This window comes from Ochotona curzoniae, unplaced genomic scaffold, assembly GCF_017591425.1.
Source record: "Ochotona curzoniae isolate NIBS_2020 unplaced genomic scaffold, NIBS_Ocur_1.0 contig_2210, whole genome shotgun sequence".
NCBI lineage: Eukaryota > Metazoa > Chordata > Mammalia > Lagomorpha > Ochotonidae > Ochotona > Ochotona curzoniae.
In genome coordinates, this window is record NW_024465369.1 from 20,402,080 (window position 1) to 20,419,157 (window position 17,078).

At 40.0% G+C, this 17,078-nt stretch overlaps 1 protein-coding gene across 1 annotated transcript in view; it reads left to right on the plus strand.

Annotated features, from left to right (window-relative positions):
• Nucleotides 1-17,078, plus strand: part of GPD2 (glycerol-3-phosphate dehydrogenase 2) — a 146,616-nt gene that overhangs the window by 66,790 nt on the left and 62,748 nt on the right. Inside the window, exons 4-6 of the mRNA XM_040971590.1 lie at nucleotides 5,486-5,610; nucleotides 6,929-7,026; nucleotides 8,690-8,853. Coding sequence (XP_040827524.1) covers nucleotides 5,486-5,610; nucleotides 6,929-7,026; nucleotides 8,690-8,853 — 387 coding nt within the window. The remainder of the gene's footprint in view (nucleotides 1-5,485; nucleotides 5,611-6,928; nucleotides 7,027-8,689; nucleotides 8,854-17,078) is intronic.

The following is a 17,078-nucleotide window of genomic DNA, read 5'->3' on the forward strand; positions in this document are numbered from 1 at the left end:
GTCTGAGTACAACCCCCATGATCCAGCTGGGTGTTGCTGATGGCAGATCTTTTTCTTTCTGATGAGCTGTTTGTCTCCCAAACTGATCTGGAACCCATGACCATGTTCACAGTGGTTTGTCCAGACACTTAAACAGGGGTCCACAGAACAGGATCTAAATGCCCCAATGGGGACGGAAATCCCTTTGTGTGATTCTGCTGTGCTCAATCCTAACTCCGTGTCTGCTTCTCGTCATTTCTTGTACCTCGTCTGCACTTCAGCCTCTGAACCACAAGCAGCCCCTGAATGAACTGGGCCGTTTCAAGCATTTGCTTTCATGCTTTTACCTTTCTCAAGCTGGTCTTGGTCAGTGATAACCCCCTTCTCCGGTGCAGTCCTCCTGGCACGTGTATTTCTCTGTAGAGTCAGCTTTTCCCAGAGATCACATCCCCAGGTTCAACTAAAACCTCCAACCTTGGTCACAATCATTCTTCACTTAGGAGATTATATCCAATCAATAACCCTGAAAATGTGCTGGTTAAAACAGTAGCAGTATTCGTCTATTTCTGTGGGTATGGAATCTGGGGGAACCTTTCCTGGATCCAGTGGCTCACGGAATCTTAGAGGCCAAGGTGCTTTTCTGCTTTCTCCCATGGTCCTTGAGCAGGATTCACTTCCCGCTGATTAGACGGAAGCCCCAGTTGCTCACCACCTTTTGCCTGGGGACTTCACCTGCTTCCTGAACTCACAGTGCTCAAGCAGGTGGGAGGGCAAGACTGAGAGCATTTCCCAACGCGCCTTAGCCTAAATCACAGAAGTGGTTAGAACATCAGTTACTCATTAGAAGAAAGGTCCAACCTGCACTCTAGGACAGGGAGCTACCAACCAGGAAGTAAGGATTCCTGGGAGCAGTTGGGACATTCTATGACCCTAGTGTCTACATACCTCTGGTAGGCCCAGGTGAGGAAGCTGCGGGAGGGATGGGCTGCTGGGCCTCTGTCCAGTTCCCCTGCCTCTCAAGGCATGGACATCTTCACAGCATGACGGAGGTGCCAGGGTTTAAAAAGAGACATCCTTGTATTTTAAGTAATCTGTCTCTTTTAAATGCTATTTGAAAGTCAACTCCCTCGTTTGATCTTCAACTTGAAGAAAAAAAGGTCTATTTTTGTGCTGGAAGGAGAATTGTCTGTGTTGGACAGGCTAAGAAAAGGTGATGTAGCTTACTGAGACAGTGCATTTTTGAACTTGTTTGCAAATGCAGTCTTGATTGATATACCAGTAATTTTGGGTTTATGCTAACCTGAAGGAAGGTAAGAATCTTCCAGATTTTTAAATGGCACCCTTGTAAAACTCTGCTGTGCTTTGTTTAGTTGCCTACTTTTGAACCAGGGGTTACAAACATACTTCAAACCACTAATGGAAAGAATTAATAAGTAAGCTTGGGGTCCGGCATGATAGCCTAGTGGCTAAAGTCCTCGCCTTGAATGCCCTGGGATCCCATATGGGAACCAGTTCTAATCCCAGCAGCCCTGCTTCCCATCTAGCTCCCTGCTTGTGGCCTGGGAAAGCAGTTGAGGACGGCCCAAAGCTTTGGGATCCTGCACCCATGTGGGAAGCCCAGAAGTTCCTGGTTCCTGGCTTCAGATCAGCGCAGCTCCAACTGTTGAAGCCACTTGGGGAATGAATCATCGGATTGAAGTTCTTCTTCTCTGTCTCTCCTTCTCTCTGTAAATTTGCCTTTCCAATAAAAATAAATAAATCTTTAAAAAAATAAGCTTGTTTTGTTGCAAAACATTTTTGATAATCCATGCATATTGGGGAGTCTTTAAAAAGTTCATAGGAGGACCTGGTGCTGTGGCCTAGCAGCTAAAGTTCTCGCCTTGAACGCACCGGGATCCCATATAGCTGCCAGTTCATGTGCCCGATGCTCCACTTCCCATCCTTCTCCCTGCCTGTGGCCTGGAAAAGCAATCGAGGACAGCCGAAAGCCTTGGGACCCTGCACACAAGTGGGAGATCCGGAGGAGTTTCCTGCCTCCTGGCTTCGGATCAGCTCAGCACCAGCTGTTATGGTCACTTCGGGAGTGAATCCTCGAATGGAAGATCTTCCTCTCTGTCTCTCTTCCTCTCTGTATGTCTCACTTTGCAATAAAAATAAATACATCTTTAAGAAAAAAGTTCATAGAAAATGTACCTCATGCAAGAGAGTCTGCAGGAATTTCAGAATCTTTTTTGCTTCAGAATAAACTTATCTTTCAATTGAGTTTTCCAACAACTTCTTGAAATATCTTCTGTGAAGCAGATAATAAGGTCAGCGAAGTATCCCATACTTCACAGCCTGGTCTACAACTAATTTATTCGCTAAATCCACTTTTATGCTCATAACGTTCTGTGCATCCAAATACATGCATTCTAGTCCCAGCTCTGGTTCCCTGACTCTGCCTTCCTGCCCAGTCCTGAGTCAGAGCCCTAATGACTTTATGCATTGTTGTTCTGCCATCCGCACATGCTGGGCCCTGCGTCTGGGTCTCACCCAGTTTTGACCATTTCCAACACTTGAGGAAAGAACCAGCAAGTGAGAACTCCTTGTCTGTCTCTGATGGTGACACAAATTTATAAAAAAATCAAGATAGCAATAAAATCTATCCTGATATAGTGTTCTTTTTTTTTAAAAAACATCCAGTGTTATAGCTTTATTTTATTTTATTGTTTTTACTATATGCTATTGTTATTATATATATTTTATTATATTAAAACATTTTTTCATGATACAGTTCCTTAGGCTGAAGGATTTTAATATTTAAGTATTGTACATCTCTTTTTCTTGCACATATGCTTAGACACAATGACCTGGGACTTTGATACCTATAATTTATGTGCTGTTTTGCTCGTAAGATAAGTCATTAGCAATATTTGACCTGAAATAAAAATTCTCTACTCTTCTCTCCCTAGTTGCTAACTGTTTTGTCCTTTTGTGGTAAGGGAATTGCCCTGCTTTTATGATGACATTTGGGTACGATATTCAAACTGTTAAAAGTTATAAAAACGACCCTTTGGTATTAAATACAATGAATGACCTGAATGGAATCTATGGCCCAGTTTTCCTATAGGAGATTTGTGAGCCCAGGCTGCCCCCTTTGCATATTCTTAACTGCAATTGCATCCTATGACATTCTCTCAAACCCCAAGAGTATGGCACCCCAGGGACATTTGTCCTGGCTTGGTGTAGGCACAAACTTTGGGTCTTTGGAGGTTTTGGCTTTCAGGTAGGTCTTGGTCCTGCTAGTCATCCCGATCTGAAGAGGCAGGGTGTTTCTGCAGGGAAACAAATAAAGCAAAGCTAGTTTCATGTGAAAGAGACTTAGAGCAATCCTCAAGTGAAGGGAGAGGGTTGACTTAGAAGTGGCCTCTGCCAACTCAGGGCTGGGGAGCCCTTATTCTGCTAGGGGCCATTTGGATATTTATTCCATCACTCGTGGTCATGCAGAATCATTGAATTAAGAATTAGTGTGCTTCTCACTTGAGAGCATGAGTTGGGATGGGGGCAGACCAGACCAGGCAGGGCTACAACACCTGTGGGCCTCATGTGAACTAGATCAGGGAAAAGCCAGGTTGGGCTGACTGTTCCAACTGGTGCAAGCAAAAATTAGAGGGGGTGAGGGTTGGTTGGGCTTTGCCGCAGCATCAGCTGGCAGAGGCTGCCACTGGGGACTAAATCTGTCAAGTTAAACTCCAGAATCACCTAGAGAGTGCATAATCCAGGAATGGGAGTGGCCTATTAGGAAAATAGTGGGCACCTCCCTCTTGGGTTACCATTCCCACTGGAGAGCATGAAAACCAGGACATGGGCAGGGGTGGCTAGACAGAAAGGCACCTGCCAATATGTGTGAAGGCTGTAGAGTAGGATTGGTTGGGTTGAACTAGACTTCAATGCCCATTGACATGTATGAGAGCTAAATGGGATGTGGGACAAACTAAACAAGTGTGCAGTACATAGCAAGGCAAGCATGGGAACCAGGGTATGGGGCAGGCCTGGTAGGGGTTACGGGGAGTTGCCCTAACTAGGCTGCAGCTCCCACTGGTTTGCATGAGGGTCGAGTATAAAATGGCCGGGATTGGGCTGGTTTGCAACACCCATTAGTTCACCTGGAAGACACGGCTGGAAACAGAACTGACCCAACAATTGCAAAGGCCAGCATGTGCATAAGCTGATTGGGGTGATGGACTGTGCTGGACCTTGTATCGGCAAGCACACACAAGAATCAGGTCTGGGATCACCTCAGAAGAAGTTTCTCTGGAGATCTCTCCAACTGAACTGCTGATCTCAGAACCCCAACCATGAAGAGACTATGTCAGCCAGTGGATTCTGAATAGCCTTCATCGTGATTGGAATGGCGAGATTGGCAACAATTCAGGCCTATTGAACTATCCAAAACTGCTTGAGCAGGACCCTTGGAGCGTGCCCCACATCGGGGGCCTGGGATGAGTAGGAGGCTGGGTGGGGCTTCTCCCTTTGTTTCTCCCCTGACCCCAGATACAGGGAAAAAAATGATGATATAATAGGATGAAAAATATGATGGAAATAATAATCTTATCCACTTTCCTGTAGCCCTTGACCCTTTGTACCCTAATCAACTATGCAATATTATTAAAAAAAAAGAAGAAGAAGAAGAAGAAAGAAAGAAATTAGTGTGCTGTAGTGTTGTTGAATTTGGAATTCCTTCCTGTGGCTGCCTTGCTGGAGCCAGACTAAATTTCTCAGGTCCTCTGCACTCCACGGGCTGGTTGTTACCATCCCTGCAGCTTCCCCTCATCGAGTATCTTGTTTGTGTCACTGTTGGATACTCATTGCTGTGTCCATTTGTACTGGTATGTATTTGTTTGTAAATCTAAAATATTGTTGTGTTCAAATATTTTAAATTCTCCTGTAAATACAGCAACACGAGAGGTTATTTTCTTTGATCCCCTGTTTTGCCATCTTGGATATCTTTTCCCGTTTTACACACATGATACCACCACTCAACACACACCCTTCTGAACAGGTCAGCGCAGAGGAGGAGGTCTGGTCTAGATCTGCAGGTGCTGCCGGAGGGTAGATCAGAGAGGAGGGACTGCAAAGTATGTGGAGTCTTGCAGTGAGGATGAGCTTCCGTTCTGGTCTTTGTGACAGGACTCAGCCAGCTTGAAAGGGCAGCTGGGTGCCAAGCCCTCCTGTGGCCTTCTGTGCACTCCAGTGTAGGCTGCTGCCACAAAGCTGTCCTGTGATATTACCTCTCTGTGATTCACTCGCCGTTTAATATGCTCCCCGTTCTGATTTGACTTTTCCCTCAGGAAGAGCCTAAAATCTCTTCATTATAATATAGACAGTGTACTGCACTTTGAATACAAATTTATCCATGTTCAGAGTAATTTTTCTTGTGATTGTCTCTACCCTAGAGAAGTGCCTTTAATGAATTACATACAAATTGTGTAATTTAAGAAGTTAATTTGGTTTTCTGGTTACACAGGACTAAAAACAGCCCTTGTTGAAAGAGATGATTTCTCATCAGGGACCAGCAGCAGAAGCACTAAATTGATCCATGGTGGTGTGAGATATCTTCAGAAGGCCATCATGAAGTTGGATATTGAGCAGGTAATTGTGTATGCTGGTTGTTAAACAAAAATTGTGACTATGCTTTTCTACCCAATTAAAGCAGGCTCTCTCTTTTTTTTAAAATAGCTTTTAACATTTCTTCTTGTTGGAATTACCTACTTAACGTATTCTGCTGGAGTATCTTCCAGGAGAGGTGTGTTAGTTCTTGTCTGCAGCATTACGTTAATGGCTAATCAGGGGCTTTTTCTATATGGGCATGTCAAAGTAGCAGATTTACAAAACTGCTTTTGGACACGCTGCCTTTTAAGAATTGTGATTGGGTTTTTGCCAGTGGCCACCAAATTGCTACTTCCCAAGCAGTTTCAGGAAAGCTGTGTTGTAATTCAGGGGATGTGCCAAATGTATCTTCTTAACAGCAACTGCAATCATTTCGCTCACATTGTCACTGACATATTCCCAAGAAAAAGATGATCTGAGTCATGCTTTTCTTATGTCACGCTTTATTGTGTCCAGTCTGCCACCATTTGAAAACCGCCAAGGCAGTGTGGAAGATGACATTTCCCAGAGGGGCAAAAAAAAAAATCAGCTGCACTCTCTGTCTGCTTTTGGTACATGAGAAACAGAGCAGCACTGACTTGACACTGTCAAGTTTTGAATCTGTCTCCCTTTCTTCCCTTGACAAGTCAGTTTTGAATCTGTCTCCCTTTTCTTACAACTCTTTTTCAGCATCTTGATGGATGCAAAGAAAATAGTCTAGGGTTTAGAACCAGCTACTTTGTGATGGCTCTTTTGACTTATTTATTCAACATCTACCAGCCTTAGTTTTCTCATTTGTGAAATTAGCATTGTATTAGGAACACTGGCTCTTAAGACAGGCACAATGAGGACGACAGGGGTTAAGACAAAAGCTTTATTGTCATTAGTAAAATGCCATGCAACGGCTCAGCATTATCTTCACTTGGCTTATTGAAGGCAAGATGGAAACTTTTAGTATGGATTTGAACAATCTGTTATCTCTTACACGGAGAAAATATTATGGAGAACTGAGAAAGGAAGACAATGCAGAGAATGCAAGATAAATGATTATAATAATCTTGTAACTCAAGTCAGGAAAATATCTTACACCTGGGAACTCTGACAGCATGTTTTTCTCCTATGCAAATACAGTTAAGGCTTCTAAAAAATCTTTGAGGTTGACAGCATGATGTATTATTAGAAATTTGATTAGGAGGGAGCTATCCTCGCTCAGAGGTAGAAGGTTCCTGTGTATCAATCAGTTGGCAGGGTGTCTGTTTGCCATTTTGAAAATATTATGATCTGTTACTGCCAAACTAATTTTCTCTGTTTTGCTTCTCAGTATAGGATGGTAAAAGAAGCCCTTCATGAACGTGCCAACCTACTAGAAATTGCTCCCCATTTATCAGCTCCGTTGCCTATAATGCTCCCAATTTATAAGTAAGTCTTTTGTTATAGCCTGTATACTCTTTACTTGTGAGCTCAGTAGAACAACACAGTTTTAATGGAAATAATCCTCAATGTGCATGTCTGTTGTTGCAATAAGATTATTTTTCAAAGGGTTATAGCAAGAAGGCAAGGGAGAGAAAAGAGAAGAAAAAGAGAAAGAGAAAGAAAGAGAAAGAAAGAGAAAAATCAACCATCCAATCACTAGTTTACGCTCCAAGTGGCCACAATGCTGGAGCTTAGCCAATTAGAAGACAGCAGTGAGGGAATTCTGGGTCTCCTAAATGGATTCAAGGACCCAGCAGTTGCTTTCCCAGGCATATTAGCAGGGAGCTGGATTGCAAGTGGAGCAGCCAGACTAGAACTGGTGCCCACTAAGATGCTAGTGTGGCAGGCGGCAGCTTTACCTTCTGTGCCATAACACCATCTCCTGAGAGGTATTTCCTATTGTGAATTTGTTTCTAATTTGTAATTCTTTTCAAATATTTTCTTTGGTGTATTTCAGTGTGGCTTTTCTGAAATTATTCTCTCTCAGTCCATCATTAAGGATCAGATCTTAAAGACAGAGAGGAGACTGTGTTCTGTATTTGCAGCTTATAGTTTCTTTTTTCGAGTTTCTGTGAGTGTATAGATTCATAACCGCATTTCACTAAAGACTGTAAGAGGCCTACTTCCAGAATAGGAAAGGAAAAGTCTGAATCAAGCAACCAGAAGCCCAGAACTTTTTAGGCTAGTCAAAGGGTCTAAATTAACCCAAACTGAAATTTTGTTAGAAGACATCAGATTAAGCAACCCAGATTTCCTAGTTGTTGAGCTATCTATGAAGTTGCCTTATGTGAAAACACAGGGCACGTTGAAAAGCGGCTCATGTTGCTGTTCATTACACAAGTATTGTGGGGGCCTGCAGACAGATTTCATTGTTTTTTACCATCTTTTGTTTTACACTACTTCTTGAACTCATGATTTTTTTTAAAAAAGAAATACTAATTTCTTCCAATTTTATTAGAAATACACACACACAAACACACATCATATTACTGTACTGGCTCATTTTTCAAATGGCTACAACAGCCAAGGATGGACTAGGTGATAGCTGGGAGCCTGGAATTTAGTTCCAGGTACTTAGTAACCCAAGCACATGAAGTATCAACTGCTGCCTCCTTTGGTACACATTAGTAAGTGTTGGATCAGAAACAGAGCACCCTGGACTAAACCAAGCACCCCCAAAAGGAAGGCAAGCACCCCAAGCAGTTGCTTAGGCACTCTGCCAAATGCCTGCCAAAACCAGTTACTCTTAACCCCGAGTACTCCCGTGCTAGTCTGGTTCAGTCAGTCCGGATATTTGAGTCTCAAGCATCCTAACACGCAGGATGTTGAGAACTGCGTCAGAGTTGAAGGGTCACAGGTTCTTTGACATACGTGCACTTAGTTAGGATGGTGTCAGCAACAGGAACAGATCATCTGTTTCCTTGCAGTCCATTTAAATTTCCAGGTAGGCCTTTTGTATTTAAATAAAATACAAAAGATAAAATACAAAAAAAATACAAATAAAATACAAATAAAATACAAAAAAATAATAGTATCTTGTAATAAAAGGTGACATCCTATGATGTTATACTTCATCTCAAAACAAACCTTTCCTCATTTTATGCTGCAGGTGGTGGCAGTTGCCTTACTACTGGGTAGGAATCAAGCTCTATGATCTGGTGGCAGGAAGTAATTGCTTGAAAAGCAGTTATGTCCTCAGCAAATCGAGAGCCCTTGAACATTTCCCCATGCTCCAGAAAGACAAACTAGTAGGAGCGATTGTCTACTATGACGGTAGGTGACTTATAAAATAAAACATGGTATTTTCCTCTCTTACTATACTGTGTGCAATACGCTATGACTTTTGCAGTATAACTGTGAAATAGTTTTTTATCTTTACTTTAGTGCTAGTGTAACACACACACACACATTCAGATCCACTGCTTCTTCTAATAGTGGCCCCCCTCAAAAAGAAAAACTACCCATAATGTTTTGCTTTTAATATTGCTTATTTTGTGTATTCTTTTGGTTGTTTGATGTCTATATTATGTCTGATGGTAGGTTTGGTCCATTTCTCATTCTTAACAGTTTGGACCCCTTCCTCATGCTATTTAATTTGTTACATGTTTGCCAGTGAATATTTGCTTTATGAATATATTATAATGTGAAAACAGCCACGGATCTGTGGGATTTTCTGGATGAAACCTCTATTTTCAAGGGGTTATAAACCTAGGGAAAAATGCCCCTTGGGCTGAAATTGACATGTTTGTGCTTTGCATAGAACACAATTCTTGAACGTATAATTTATGTGATGAAGGTAGATGAACATTGCAGTTTTTTCCAACAAACCCTCAGGTTTTATTGCTTATTTCAATGTTAGATGTTTTGTAACAGTGACATTACCTAACGTCCATTTACCAGGATGAAACATTCTTTTTTAAAGTGCAAGTACACTACAATTTTGTACACTTTTATCTGAGAGTTGGACCACAGAGCAAAACAAACAAACCCATTTGTGAAATGTACTAGTAGCTTTAAAGGGTATATGGGGTTGGAAAATAGTCCAAAAATATCCATTTATAAGGAAATAGCTAAACACAGATAGTAACTGTACAGGTTTAAGAAGATTTAGAAATTTTATGACACAAATTAAATGTTAGTTTCTATGTCCCAGTTGTCTTTCCCCCTATTATGTGAATTTGGTGTTAGGTTGCTAGACTGTTAGCATGCAGATGTTTTTGTTGGTGGTGTTAGCTTCTCAGGAGACTGAAAGCTATACTTCACATTATAGGATGTCCCAAGGCCTCTCTTACCTTTTTCCCTACTTCTTTTTAGCTGTCTGTCAAACTTTCATATATAAATGCAAAACATATATATGCATAGGGAGCAAGGGGGACTCGACTCAAGAAGATGTCCTGTGAGCAATAATATTAGAAAAAATGTTAAGGGTGTTAGACAAGCATTAAAAGCTAGAAAAATTAACAGTTTGCAGTGCTTTCCAGCATCTGAAAACCATGTGGGGGTGGGGCACTTAGCTACTTTCTTGGTACCCTTCTTTGATCCTGTATGTTAAAGGACAACCTTAACTGTGAATTTACTTTCTCTGCATCTGCCCTTAATGTTACTCTGTAGTAGTTTATTGGGTGATTATAGTAAAGAGGTTTGTGGTCCAGGAGGAGGATTAGAAGGCATTCTGCAGATAGCATCCTTCCTGACCTGACATGGAAATGTTCGTGGGCTTTGCCTCTAATTACTAATCCTGCCTGCACTGCACAAGTCCTCATGTGTTTGTTTATTTTGTATACGATGTTACGTGCTAGACATGAATGGATTTGATTAGATTGCATATTATCTGGATCTCCGGAATTTAGTGGTGATCATATCTCAATTTGTGACTTCCTATCAAATGTAGATTTGATATTGTTATAAATCTTTAGATTCTGACTGATTTTACAGGGAAAGATGAAAGGAACTCTGCAGTCTAATGCAGAAGTAACATTATTCTGTTGGGAATAAGAAGAACAAGAATTCCCTTAATCCTGAATTGATCCTTTTTGCTTGTTACAGATTGCACAATTATGAGCTATTGATGATCATTTAGGAATTCCACAGTTATTATTTAAATTTTCCAATTCTCCTTGGAAATGGTATAAAATTTTAATTCTTGAATGAATGGAGTAAAAGTAATTTTGTTCTAGTTACTTGAAATAAATTTGGTTAAGACCTCGTTCTAAAATGATATGGGTCCAGGTATGTCAAACTTGATGTAACGCCGAACAAGGATGTAAATTACTATGTGCTGTGGTTCCATGTGTTCACCAAAGGGGTGGCTCCTGTTTTACCCAAAATTATGGGTTAAAAAAAAAAAAACTGAATAGCAACAGAGAATTAAAGAGGAGAGGCGCTGGGAGAAGAATTAAGTGAATTCATGCTCATCTGAGGAAGGAGTTCTTACTATCCAGTCAGAAAAAAAGAATCATCCTGTTACGTGAATGTTACAGAGAGAAAACAGTGCTTTTAGGGTTGCTTGCTATTGCCAACACAGGTGCAGACACTGTAGTTCGTAAGGTAAACCTTTCTTCATAAGAAAAAAAAATGCTGCTCCTTATAAATATGCTTCATGAGTTATAATAGATCAGGCGATTTCAGAATACACTCAGGCTGTGTGAAGTAACTTTTATTTTTTACTGAAAAATACTTTAATGGGAAGAAATTTACCTAACATAAAAGTAGCTATTTTAAAGTGAACTGAAAGGATAAACTGTATAGTTCCCACTTCAGGATTGTCTTGCTTCAATGAGTTTTAAATACCACTGGTAATTTTGCTGGCTAAGAACTCTTCTTAGTAATACATTGTATAGTACCTTCAGATCCAGTAAAAGTGAAGAATACCAGTATGAAAAGCAGGGCCCAGCGCGGTGGTCTAGCGGTTAAAGTCCTCACCTTGAACGTGCCAGGATCCCATATGGGCGCTAGTTCTAATCCCAGCAGCCCCCTTTCCCATCCAGCTCTTTACTTGTGGCCTAGGAAAGCAGTCAGGGATGGCCCAAAGCCTTGGGTCTCTGTACTTGTGTGGGAGACCCGGAAGAGGCTCATGGCTCCTGGCTTCAGGTCATCTCAGCTCTGGCCATTGCGGCCACTTGGGGAGTGAATCAGTGGACGCAAGATCTTTCTGTCTCTCCTCCTCTTTATATATAATATCTCTATATATCTATATATCTGTGTAACAGTATGAAAAGTGAACACTACCATGAACTTGGACTAGGGGCTGAAATGAATCTTTAAGATCACTAATATAATAGATTTTAAGAATTGTAGAATGTTCTCCTAAGTACAAAATAAAAAGGCAAAAAAATCATATCTTACTTACTCGTAAGCATAATTCACCCTAAATAAGGTCTAATGGCTATTGTATAGGATCAAAGCAAAAATTGATTTCCTCATAAAATTCTGTAAGGGTAATAGAATAAATCCCACAAACTTTAGCTATTTTTATTATAGTGGCTATTCTGTGCGTGTTAAAAATAGGCACCTTTGCTATTTTTTTTTTACAGTATTTATTTATGTTTATTGGGAAAGCAGATTTACAGAGAGAAGAAAACACAGAGAGAAAGATCTTCCATCCTCTGGTTCATTCCCCAAATGGCCTCAACAGCTGGAGCTGAGCTGATCTGAAACCAGGAGCCAGGAGCTTCTTCTGGGCTCCTATGTGGTTGCAGGGTTCTGAGGCTTTGGGCCATCCTCTACTGCTTTCCTAGGGCACAAGCAGGGAGCTGGATGGGAAGTGGAGCATCTGGGACACAAACCAGCATCTATATTGGATGCTGTGCTTGCAGGTGGAACCACCAGACTGGCTCCCATTGCTTCAGTTATTGTTAGCTGCTGAAAAAGCACAATGACACCATGTTGAAGAATGCCTGCTGTGTTTTTGAAGTCAGATTACATCTGTGTGTAAAGAAGTTTGGGGTAGGAAGTAACATAGCAGAGGTTGTTCCTCCAGTTAGTTTTTGTTCTTATGTTCTGAGACAGGAAACATCCAGTCAGCTTACTGAGTCTTTGACACATATCCCAGTGTTTACTTCCCAGCTCTTGATATTGCCCTAGTGGAGAACTCCTTGCCTGGACCCTGGCCATTGTTGCTTATAAGATAGATGCCAAGTAGGGAGGATGGTGACCAAGCCCATTTTCCCAAGTTGGCCAAAAATGTTGGAGCCCTGAGCCCCTTATCTGACTTGGCAGGCTGTGAAATTCTGCCATGCAGCTTCCGGGGGGTAGCCAGTTTCCTTAGGAACGTACCTTGTCTTCCTCTGTCAACTTTACTTCAGCCTTCTTGTCCCAGGGTGAGATCTTCGGTGCTATTCTAGTTGAACTTCAGCCATCCAATCCAGTGCCCAGAAAATGAGATATAATTAAAACTCATTAAATATTTAAAACCATTAAATACACCCATTAAGCTTCCATAAAATGAAACCAGAGAACAAAATTATAGCTTTAAATTCTTCCTTTCTGATAGTCAAGACAGTGACAGAGAGAGATGCCTGTTATTTCATACCTGATGGTGCCCGTAAGTATTCCTTTTGCACACATGAAAATCACAACCTACGTGAAATTACTTTGGCTTTCCTAATGTAAATAAAAGTTGGCTCCATCGATGTTTCAGAGGGGGAATTAAAGCCCAGGTTTCACTAGAATATTCATTTTTATTCCAACCTAAAACTCACAGCATACAAATAGATGAATTTAGCTCGTGAGAGAGCAAAGCCAATTTAATCTCTGGCTCCCCTGAGGTAAATGTAGTTCACGGTCCTGCCCCCGCCCCAACCTCAGCTATAATCCCTGGCTCCTGGAGGTAAAAATGCACTGGAGTGAGAAAAATTCTGCAGCGGGATATAATGATCCAAAATGACAGGGACAATAATGACAATGAATTTCATGTCTCCCAGTCATGAGCCAGGGATGCTTGACTAAGCTGACTTATACAATTAAATTGTTACAGGTACAGCAGGAGATGTAGTTAGCTGTGTGCTTTGGGGAACAATGCCTCCGGCAGAAAAGGCATATTGTGGAATTCTGACTCCTTTGTTAGGGAGAGACTATTACTCTTGTAGGCATGCAGCCACATCTGTACACTTAAGTAAAAAGACAGCCTAGGTTAAAGATAAGTCTTTTAAGCTGTTAATTGCATCTGCTTTGATAGCCAAACAAAAAGAATAGTAAATTATCCAATACAGTAAAGGTGATACTCTTTGGTCTTGTGTTTTCGTTGAGTTCCCCAAACATGTCACATTCAAAGATGGTGCCTGAACATCCTAATTTACACTTTTTGTAAAAATAGTTGTTATACTAATGGAATGTTATCAACTTTAAATCTGACAGTCACGTTAATTGTTGAAAGAAGTGGAATGGAAAATGGAACATTGTGGATTTATAAGCAAAGTATGACAGCACTTTAAAAAGTTGATAGGAAATTGAATGAAAAGATAAAAGATTTTCTGTGAACTTTTTTGTGCATTCCTCATAGTGATACAGTAATACAATGTTTATTCTTTGCTTGTTAATAAAATTCTCATAAATTGGGATGGTAATCTCCAAAGTGGAGTATATGGATCTCATGAAGTCCCAAAGACCATCCGCTGGGGTGTGGCAAAAACACATGAAAGCTTTTGCAATCTTTTATAACATGCAAATACCAAAGAACAAATATGTAATGTGCAAGTAAACACAGATTTGGGGGACATATACACTAATGTTTTATTTTTGAAATACTCAATCTTTTTTAGGCAGTTGGCTAATCGTTTGGAATCACTTCATATTTAATATTTGTATTTCTAATTGGATAATTTAAATGCTTTCAAGGTAGATGTATTCAAGAAAAAAATTGGAAGAGATTACTAGATCCCTTTCATTATTCTCTGGGGCCCAATCTCTGTGAGTATCAAATGAGGAGACTAAAAGCAAACGGACCAACAAACAAAACTGTTAAGAGATTACCTTGGGAACTTCAGAACTGTCACAATTTGGCAGAGCAAATTAAAAACTTGTGTGCATTACTCTTTTTTAAGTTTGTACCCAAAGAAGAAATATGATAAATTCAATATAAAATGTGACTGTTTTCCATTTCATCATCTTCCCTCTTCCTGAGGAATAACTGGAGTCTGAAATTTACTCCTAGGATTCTTTGTCCCGTTTCAAATCTTTTCATAAGCATGTATTTTTTGAAAATAGTCTTTTGCAAATTTTTTTTCAAACTTTGTAAAACTATTGCATAATATGTGTAAGTTGCGTACAGACACTTCGATGGGATGTGCCTGGTAAAGCTGAACATGCATATATAGCTGCGATTTAGTCATTCTGTTAATATATGTGATCCAGCAGAATTCATGAAAGTCTGGATGTTAATTTCAAGAGAAAATAATGCCAATCATCAGTAAGAGACAAATGAAGAAACGATGTATGGTGTAGTCATATATTGGAGTTAAATAAGGCATTGAAAGTGATGAATTTTAGCTAACTAGTATAGATAAGACTTAGAAATGTGATGTTAAAAATGGCATTGGCAAACTGCAAAATGGAAATGTAATTGTAATCATCACAAACACAGTAGAAAGCTACTTTCTGAAGTCTTGCAGTGTAGTTGGGACGATCAGCAAGAGGATCTAAAAGTCCGTGGTGTGCAAACGAAATTGATTTGAGTCCTACAGGTTTATAAATTTCAGCTAGCTTACAGGCTGTTTTGAGTTGTTACTGGACTAATAAGCACAAATACCTTTGTAAGTCCCAAACATGTTTTAAATATTGTTTTATTTTATTCAATTTTACTAATACTGCTAAGTCCACCAAATTTCTACACTTTATGAAAATATTCCTAAGGGAAACATCAGTTCCACAAGTCCCCCCCGTCCCCATATATGTAGAATGTGGGGATTATTCCAGAAAAATCTGCCAAAGTTTATTTGGACAAAAAGAGAGAGAAAAAAAAGATCATTCATGTGAATATGCTACTGGAAAGCACATAATCTTGGTAATTTAGGAATTAGAATCCACAACGTTTGAAAAGAACTTGCAGAGTTATATTCCCTTTGGCGTTTGTGTAAGATGTGTTTATCTCAGTATTTCCTCTGTGCCTGTGCAGTCCCTTTCTTCTCAATTAAAGGAATAACTTTTATCTTGGCGTCCTGTTGCCAGCTTTCTCCTTGTATTTATCATCTTATTTTCTCTGAGTAACGTAAGTGAACCTGACATTATTGCCCATAGAGCAGGCATATATTTTTTTTTTGCCCCCACATGCTGCTTTTTTATTTTTTTTGCCATTCAGTGCATTTGGATACCAACAAATGCTAAATGAAGTTTGACATGTTACCCCTAAGAAACAAAACGTACAAATTGTGGCTCCCGAAGAAGCCTTGAATAAATAGGACACACTGTGTGCGCCCAGACTGATGTCCAGCATATGCTTTAGCTCCCTGATGAGGAGCAGAGAGAACAGCCCTCAGGAACCTTTGCAATTGTTTATTTCTTATTTGATCAGCGTGTAGTAAATACCAGGCTTTCTTTCTCTTAAAATTGTTTCTTAAACACATTTTTTAAAAAAAATACAGAGAAATAGATTTGATCAAGTATAGTGTACTGAGGTAGTAGTCATCCGTGTTGTATTCTGCGTACAAAAACTTTAAAATGGTTCTGAAATTTCACCTGTGAGTATGTATATAAGTTGAGCAAATAGTTTTAGGGAGTTTACAGTAAGCTGTCTTCCTCTCCCATTGTCTTGCAGTTGACCCTTTTAAAAAAGATACAGAATCAGAGGCAGGTGCTAGTGTATCAAATTGCTAGATGTTTGAGGAAATGTGAATTAGCTTGACATGATCATTACACATTGTATTCACATATTGAATTATCACTATAATTATGTGCAAGTATTATGTCAATTAAGAATAAAAACAATAGAAATGTGTTTACTCTCTCCCCCTAATTTGCTCATTCATCCAAAAAAGATATGTGGAGTCTCGACTGATCGCCAGACATTGCGCTTGGCTTCGGGGTCAGAAGCCTTACTGCTTGTGATAGAAGTCTGGACATGCAGCCTTTCAGACTTCACTACTTACACGTGAAACATTTGACCGAATGTCTGCTGTCTGCTGTTAGCAATGTTTTGTATTTCCTTAGTAGAGTGTGAATTTCTAAGCATTTGTTTTCAGATGTTATCTTAGTCAACACAACTCGGTACGTGCCGTGGGAATGGGACTGTATGATCTGTATTTTATAAGCAGAAAGAAGAATTCATAGCTGAATGTGTGAGTTAATATTTTGGACCCAAGGGAGATTTATGAACATGTTTTTTGATTAAAAATAACTTTTATAAAATGGAGATTATAGTATCATGGCTGCTTTCAGTCACTGCTGTTTTTTAAGACTGTCACACGCTTTTGGAAAACAAACAAAAAAGAAACCAAATAATTCAATAAAATATACAAGGATACTTCATGGTGTTTGTGAGAAAGTTATATTAAAAATAGGATGTT